The sequence below is a fragment of the Hirundo rustica genome, chromosome 2 (assembly GCF_015227805.2).
Source record: "Hirundo rustica isolate bHirRus1 chromosome 2, bHirRus1.pri.v3, whole genome shotgun sequence".
NCBI classification, from domain to species: domain Eukaryota; kingdom Metazoa; phylum Chordata; class Aves; order Passeriformes; family Hirundinidae; genus Hirundo; species Hirundo rustica.
In genome coordinates this window covers 114,704,486-114,712,977 of record NC_053451.1, presented here as the reverse complement: position 1 = coordinate 114,712,977, position 8,492 = coordinate 114,704,486, and the positions used below count along the sequence as shown (strand labels likewise).

Below are 8,492 nucleotides of genomic sequence, written 5' to 3'. Positions count from 1 at the left end.
ATGCGCCCTGAGCGCTTCCCCCGCGCCTCCCCCTCGGGGCTCGGGCGCAGGCGGGGCGGGCGATGTGGCGGCGGCCGCGGGCACCTCCCGCCCGCTCCGGGCGCCTGCGCCGCGCCCCGCCAGCGAGGGGGGGAAGAGTTTCGTAACCGGCGCATGCGCGCCGCAGCCGCATCCCCGCTCGGTGGAGGAAGAAGGGGGGGTAACGGAGTAAACAGTAAACAAAACAAAAAAAAAAAGAGAGAGAGAGAAAAAAAAAAAACACCACCTCAGAGTTACGTCAGGAAAAGACGGATTTGTGCGCGCGGAGACCCGCGCGGCGCGGGCAGCCCCCGGGACGGGCGCGACACGCGGGCGCTACTCACCCTGTCCGCCGCCCCCCCCTGCTCGCCCCCCTCGGCGCCTCCGCTCAGGGCTCAGCCCGCGCTGCCGCCGCCGCCGCCGTGATTCCATCCATCTTGAATTTGACGTCATCCCACAACCGAGGGATGAGGTCATCGCGGGGAGCGCTCGTCACGTGCGCGGCGCCGCGATTGGCCGGGCCGGGGGGAGCGGGGGGCGAGGGGGCGGCGCGGCGGGGGGGGGGGCGGCAGGAGGTGGGAACGGGGAAACGGAACGGGAACGGGGATCCCCCCCACCTCACAGACCGACAGACAGACAGACAGGCAGACCGACCGCCTTCCACCGCGGGCAGCACCGCCCGCAGCGCCCCGGCGGCCGCCCTCAGCCCGCCCCGCCGCAGGGAAACTGAGGCAGCAGCCGCGCGTGTGGGGGGCGGCCCGGCACGGAGCGGGACGCACACGGAGGGACGGGTCCTTGTCGTGTGTCCCCGCCGCCGGTTTGGGAGGTGCCGCTGTGGTAACCCGCACCCACCATCCTCCCCCCTCCCCGGCCTGTGTGCTGCGGGTGTCGGGGGGAAACCGGCGTGCAGCGTCAGTGTGCGATTCACCGAAATCTGTTCCGTCGTGAGTTTTTATTGCGGGAATTATTGTTATTTTCACGTTGTGTCTTTTTTTTTTTTTTTTTTTTTTTTTTTTTTTTTAAAGTGTAGGGATAAGGCCCAGTGTGGTCTGTGAAGAACCACCGTGCCTAATGCCGCCCACTGTGTCCCTCACAGGCCACCGCCCCCAACCCCTCACGCTTCTGTCCTCATCAAAAGTTACAGACTCCCCCAAGCCACCCACTGCCCCATTCGCAAGCTCATTGAAGCTCTCCCAAGCTACCCACTGTCCCCCTCAAAAACCACCGATTTTCCCTCAAAAGTCCCCCATTCCCCTCAAAAACCACCTGCTGTCCCTCAAAAGTCCCCCATTCCCCTCACAAGCAACACCCCCCCAAGCACTCAAAAGCCACCCCTGTCCCCCTCAAACGCCACCCTCTGACCCCTCAAAAGACCCCTATTCCTCTCAAAAACCACCCACTGTCCCTCAAAAACCACTCCCAACCTCTCAAAAGCCACCCCTGTCCCCCTCAAAACCCACCCCCTGTCCTCCTCAAAAGCCACCACCGTCCCCCTCACAAGCCACCCACTGTCCCCCTCCCAAGCCAGCCCACCACCCTCTGTTGCCATCGGGGACACACGTGCCCAGATCCCCGTGGATTTTGGCTCAAGCCCTTTGTAACTGCTGTTCTCACTCCTCTTGATGCGGTTTGAAAAAATTATAATGGCCATTATCATTGCTCTAGGCTGGCTTCTCGTCGTGATTATCCGCTTTGAACTAAATACCTGAATAGGGCTTTTATGTGTCGAAATGCAAGTATTGAAATAGAAATTAAGAATTACAAGATTTCTCTTGTTTTTGTCGAAAGCTAATCGGGCGCGTTATCTTTTCATTAAGGACAGCTCTAGAGATTAGCATCTGATCCCATACATGTTTGCAGTGTGCTTTTAGACTCTCCACCTAAATCACAAATCCTCCAAAGCAGCTGTAGAATCCCTGGACTCTGTTTAGGGATGCGTTTAAACCTTTTTTTGCCAAGGTTTTGTTGCAAGTGGGCTAAAACCCACGTGAGGGAAGGCGTTGTACCTTACTGGGTCTGGCTCCCTTTATCCCTCTCCACATCCTGGGGGTTTTTTTCCAGTCATTGTTGGCTCTTTTGGTAGCTTTGGAAACTTGGGAAGCTGCTTGTGAAAGGAGTGGGTTTTTTTTTTTTTCACACAGGGATTCATGCCCTGATGTGAGTGTGGCTTTGTGAGCCAGCACAAACCCCAGCAAGCTCTTTGGTGTTGTCTGGAAGAGTTCCCTGGTCTGGTTTGCTGTGCGGGTGTGCAGACAACTGCTCTGACACAGGGGCTGCTGTGGTGATGGGAACAAACAACTGGGAAAGCAGTTACATCTGTTCCCATAAACCGGTTTGTGCTGCCAGGGAAGGACTTGGGGAGCTAACCTGAGCTTGGAAATCAAGGCCCTGATAACCTTTCTTCTTTTTTTTTTTTCTTTTTTTCCCTCATGTGTACTCAGTTGCTTCTCAGCCAAGCAGAAATTGGTCTTGCATAATTTCTCATCTGTGCTTCTCCAAAAGGGCCTGTGGCACAGATGGAGGATCTCTCTGTCCCAGAATTACCCCGCTGAAAGGTGTTCTTACACCTGTGTCTTGCTGTGCAGCTATTTATTACCAGTTTTTTTAATTTGTCAGGTTCCCTGGTGGAAGTGCAGCCAGTAGAACAGAGCCCATGCAGTGACTTGTATAATTCTGTTGGAGCGAGTCCAGAAGAGGCCACGAAGTTGATAAGAGGACTGGGGCACCTCCCCTACAGAGACAGGCTGGGGAAGTTGGGGTGTTCAGCCTGGAGAAGGGAAGGTTGTGTGGAGGCCTCAAAACGCCTTTCAGAATCTGAAGAGACCTGCAAGGAAGCTGGAGAGGAGCTCTTCATCTGGAACTGGAGTGACAGGACAAGGGGGAATGGGTACAAACTGGAAAAGGGGAAATTTTGATTACATATTAGGAAGAAATTTTTCACTTTGAGACTGGGTGGGCTCTGGCACAGGGTGCCCAGAGTAGCTGCGGCTGCCCCTGGATCCCGGGCAGTGCCCAAGGCCAGGTTGGACACTGGGGCTTGGAGCAGCCTGGGACAGTGGAAGGTGTCCCTGCCTTGGCAGAGGCTGGGATGAGATGATCTTCCAACCCTTAGCTTTCTATGATTCTATAGTTTTGTCGTTCTTACAAACAGATGATTGGAGAAAATTTTGAATGCAGTCCTCCAAGATTCTGTGACTCAAAAAGACACAATCTGACTGTATTTCATGATCAGCTCTGATTGACTTGATATTATTAAAGTTTATGGATGCCTTATATCCCTGTAAATCAGGGGTTTTTTTATTCTACGGAAGGAATTAATTCTGTACGATTATTGGGGATTTAAGTAGGTTAATTTTGTCAACTGTATCATTCCCAGTTATTTGAATGTATTCTGGTTCTTCAAGATTAGCTTGTTTATGAATGTATTTTCCAACATTTCTAATTTTAGATGCTTTGATGGAGGGCTTAGTTTGATATATTTTTCATCTGTATGTGTGGTTGCAGCTGTTATTTATTACCAGGTGCATGTTTGTTAAGTATGTGGTTTGTTCTCCATTTGGAGTATCCAGTAACTACTCAGATTAACTTTGGATCGAACTTGCCAACAAGTTTTATCACTGGAATTTTGGTAAAAAACTGAAAAATGTAGAATGTAAAGAAGCTTTAAAGAAAATAAAGGATGATTATACACAGACATTGTGAGCAAATTACCATGTAAAAACTTGCATTGGTTGAAAGTATGAGAATTACTGCTTTTTGTAGTGTAAATATTGCGCTAGAGAGCAAAGATGTGCACTCTGAATAGTTCACTGTCTTTAACACTAACATTTTCAATATAAGAATAGTTGGAATAAAGTCATATCCTGGGGCTAATCTGTAATATTTTTTTACATCTGTCGTTCCATCTCTTTTACATGTAGAGACCCTAAAATTTTCTTTAATGAAGATTTGGACTTTGTGTGATTAATTTAAATCTCATAACATCGGGTTCTTTTCCTGCAGAGAGACTTAGAAGTGGCTCAGTTACCCTGAGGCGCTCCTCTATTAGGAGCTGGGAAAGGGTTTTGCAGAGAGGAGTTTGGTTTTGTGGGAGGAGAGAGGATAAGGACAGAAGAAGCTGCTTCATTTCAGTGGGGGAACCTTGACTAGATGGAGATGCTAACATTTTTCATCTTGGTAAATTTTGATTCTTCTGTCCATGTAGAGAGATCTGTCCCGTGCTTTGGTGGCTTTGGGAGTGTTTCCTGCTGGAGCACCCTTTTCCCCCCTGGCAGTGGGGCTTTTCCAGCTCCAAGCTTCTCCTGTAACCGCTGTAAGAATGGAAATGCAAAACCCCAGACCCAGAGTTTTGTCTCTGGTTTCTCACCAAATCCTCTGGAAACTGATTATTGCCAAGGACATATTGCAGAGGGAGATAATTAATCTCTGAGAAACTGTGTTCTGTCTCTCTGGCCCTGAAAATCTTATCAGTGGAGCAAATGCTGTGGCTGTTACCCCATTCCTTCAGATACCAGCTTCTATCCCAGAACTCCCGGGATGTGGAGCACAGTTAATTGGGATCACAGAGCACACTTGAATGAACCCATTCCTCTGAAGATGTTCCTGGGAACTCCAGAGGTTTTGCTTTATTGATTCCAAATAGTTTGCCAAAAGCTTAATGACTTGCCAAAATGCAAACACAGAATTTTCCACCAGTTTCTCTCATTGCTGACAGCTGTGCACGGAAAAGGGTGCCTGGATTTTTTTTAATTTCTTCCCATGTGTTCAGATGACACTTCCTATAACAAATACTAGCAGGTAAGTAAGGAATCTTACTTTTTCTAGTTAAAACCTGTCACTTATCTTGTCCTGAAAGTAAAGACACTTCCCAGTATTTAGAGGGAAAACCAGACAGATACACAACGCGAACATTTAAAAAATCACAGTATTTCTATTACTGGCATGATATAAGGCACACAGACAAGACTCTTCCTGAAGATGTAAATTTCTTACCAGGAAAATAGCTATAATGCAGAATAATGTAAAGCTGCCTTCATTCCTGGTGTTGCTTCTGAGTGCCAAGCCTTGAGCTTTTTTAGCTGTCAGCCTCATTCTTCTGCAAATAGCACAATCTAGTTAATATTTTCCACTTGGAGCCCACATTCAGCAGCTCGGACAGGTTCAGATAAATGGTGCCAGACAGTGACAAGCTGGGTGGCAATTTCAACCTAGAAAGCTGTTAAATAGCAAGAAACACATTCCTATTTAAAAAGGTGATTGTTCCGCGGGTTGGACACTCATTCAGGGACAAATAAGCCTCAGGTACTGGCACGTGTTTTCTCTAAGTGGGCATACGGTCGTGGGTTACTACGCTTGGAGCGTGAAAAACTCTTCATTTGCAGCTAGTAAGAGGTTGCAAATTCGTGGGTATTTCTAAAAAACATGTTGATGAAAAGCTGCAGGAGCAACTGAAATAGAAAATCTGTCACAGCGCAGCAGATACGGTGCAATTTTGTGTTAGCAGCTCTCCCAGCTCTGCGTAACTTCAGCTGGAGTTTTGGAGTTTGAGCCTTCTAAAATTAAAATCCTGAGTATTCTGATTACAGTGGAAGTGTAAAATCCTGAGTATTCTGATTACAGTAAGAATATTAAAAAGTGGCTTTGGTTTCCTAGTTACCAGTGTGCTCATCCCAGCTCATTGTGGATGTAAAGAAATTCAGAAAAAACCAAATGGAGAGATTGATGATACAGCAAGCATTTTCTGTAATTCTGTTCAGACAATAAGTTCAAGCAAGGAAAAGCAAGAAAAAATAATTTCCTGGTGCTTATTATATATTAAAAAAAGAAAAGAAAAGCTTATGTTTTGGTTCATGTTTAACAAAGTTAATTTCCAGGAAGAACAAACAGAATGATAGGGCAAATTTTTGTTTTAGTACAGTAATTCTGTTAATGTCCTGCTTTACTGTAAATGTGGCTTCAGGGATCGAGTTTCTTGGCAGAGAGCAGCGTGGCTGTAGCCTCAGCTCCTGAGAAGGCTCATGTGAGTGAATCAGAGAGAGCACCAAAGAGCTATCAGGGCTATGGTCCACTGGAAAAGTGAGCTTGATGCTTTCATTACTCAGTATCAGTCAGTTTGGCCTCAAATGACAGTCTTCCAGGGTCAGAGATTCCACAGAGGTGGACAGCAATTTCCAGAATATCAGCGAGTCCATTTGTGTTTGTGCATTGCTGAGGTGCTGGAAAAGTGTGGTGTATGTTGAGTAGATTATTTTTCTTTTCAGCAGTTGTATCCAAGTGTTAGAGGTGATTTGTGGTAAGGTCTTGCCAAGTAAAAAGTGCAAAAGTTAGGGATTAAAGGTATTGGCTTGCTGAAAAAAAAAAAAAAGTTTTGTTTCATCAGCTCATGCCAGGGTGCTGTCGTGTCACTAATTTAATTTCTGACGTTAACATGCTGGTTCTTAGATGACAAAATGTGTATTTCAAGGAGAATTTACAATTTATAACAACTTCAGATTTATTTTTGTGCCTTTCTGTGCACTATAAAGACATGCCCATGGCGTGAGATGAGCAAATAATACTTGCTTTCAGGTCATGCACAGAAGTTCTGCCCTGTGACAGCTGAGGGTCAGCTCTGCATTTCTATGGCCTGAGCACTCTGACTGATGTCATCTCCACATGGATTTATTCATTACTGAGAGGAAAGCTCAAGTGGCATAGCAAAAATAGCAGAGATACAGAATTACTGATGTCTTTGTGTTCAGGCTACTGACTGAATTTATTGTCAATCCCGGACTGTAAAATTACATTCTATGCATGTTGAATTCAGCCCCCCAAACAGAATGGGGATTTATTTAGTAAGTGTTGCTTTACAGTTCTGAAGGACAGAAGCAGTGCACTGGAAGAAGCCTTTTTTGCCTGACCTGCTTTTCTGTCAATGTACCACTCTTTCCCCCAGTTCCCTGTGGCAGTTCATTACACAGGAGCCAGTGATTTATGGGCAAGAGTGAAGCTGATTTCCTCTCCAGAAGCAGCATCCTGCTGGGACAAAGCTGGCTGTAACTTGTTATATTCCAGGGATTTGGGAGCTACATGTGCTTACACAGCCCCCTGTGTACATACTATTTTGAATGCTGAATGTGAAGAGACAAAATTTGTCTGTGCCACTACACAGTTGGCTTCCCCTCTCTCAATTATACAGATGAGATCTCTCCGATGTCTTTCTCTTAGTTATGTTCACAGAGGTCACAGCTCTGGGTCATGTGTGACCACTACAACAAGAATATGTCCTGGAGAGCCACAGCACAAGTGTTTCTGTTTGAAAACAACCCTGGTGGTAAAATCCCACACATGAGCTGTGCTGTTTTGTTTGTCAGACCCTTGATGACTTCTTACAGCATCTTCCTTGGTGTTGTCATGAACCTTCCTGAGGGGAAAAAAACCCACAAACTTTAAAAAAAAAAAAAAGAAATTGTTTTAAGGAGCTGAACTATCCAGATCTACCGAGAGCTAATCAGAGTAATTGCACAGGGGATAAAGATATGCAGACAAATCTGGCTTTAAGCTTTTTTTTTTTTTTTTTTTTTTTTAATTTTTTTTATTTTTTTATTTTTGCACTTTGTGATGTTTGTGTGTCTGAAGCATTATTGTCTGTACTGCATGTTTCACTAGCTGTGAGAGCTGATGACTCAGGACTAGGAAAAACTTATGTTGACATTGGGCCTTGGCTTGAAATTGCCTTCAGGGTTATGCAGGTGTATTTTGGTGCTGGGCTAAAAGATTATGGCACTTCTCTGGCCAATTAATGTCTAATTAAATCACAGAAAATACTAAGAGTCTCCAAGTGGCATGGAAGGACTCAGCTGTGGCATTTCAGTGCATGTGGCTGTTCTTTCTCCTCTTGAGGTCTCCTCCTATTTCCAGAGCAGCACAAAGTATCGGTGAAGTTGTCTTTAAGTACAAAAGGGAAGTTCCCTGTTGGAGAGGACGTGGTGAAAATCAAATTTCCCTTTGCATGTGGACAGTGAAGTGGGAAAAGGCAGAGGGTGTCATGCTGCAAGGATGGCATGAAGGGGAGTTACAGCTGGAACCTGACACACTCACAGGAGAGATTAGCATTTTCCAGGCTAATCTAGAGTAGCTGAGGAATCTGACTCCTGCAGTCTTGTCAATGGACTCTCCACTTACTGAAGGGACATATTTTTTCCTAGGAATCTGCAGAAATGTGTGATGTACAACAGAAATTCTCTCCTCTCTGATAGGCTGTTCAGCTGCCTGGATATGGACTTTTCCCCCCTTAAGCAGAAGATTTTTTTTCCATTTAAACTAGAACTGTAAAAGTTCTGTGAATGTGTAAAGTCTCTTCATTGGAAACTTTTTTCCCATTGCTTCCCAACTGCTGCAGACCTGAGAGCTGCTCTGGCCTCATTTTATTTATTAGGACTACACTGGAAGAGAGAAAGTGAGAGTGGGACCTGGTAATTCATGGTGTATTTGAC

The 8,492-nt window shown here is 46.0% G+C and overlaps 1 protein-coding gene across 1 annotated transcript in view; it reads left to right on the top strand.

Moving 5' to 3' along the window:
• The window catches only part of UMODL1 (uromodulin like 1), a 72,109-nt gene continuing 63,617 nt past the window's right edge, over positions 1-8,492 (top strand). Inside the window, 1 exon segment of the mRNA XM_058419305.1 lies at positions 1-199. Within this exon segment, the coding sequence (XP_058275288.1) occupies positions 1-199 (199 nt within the window).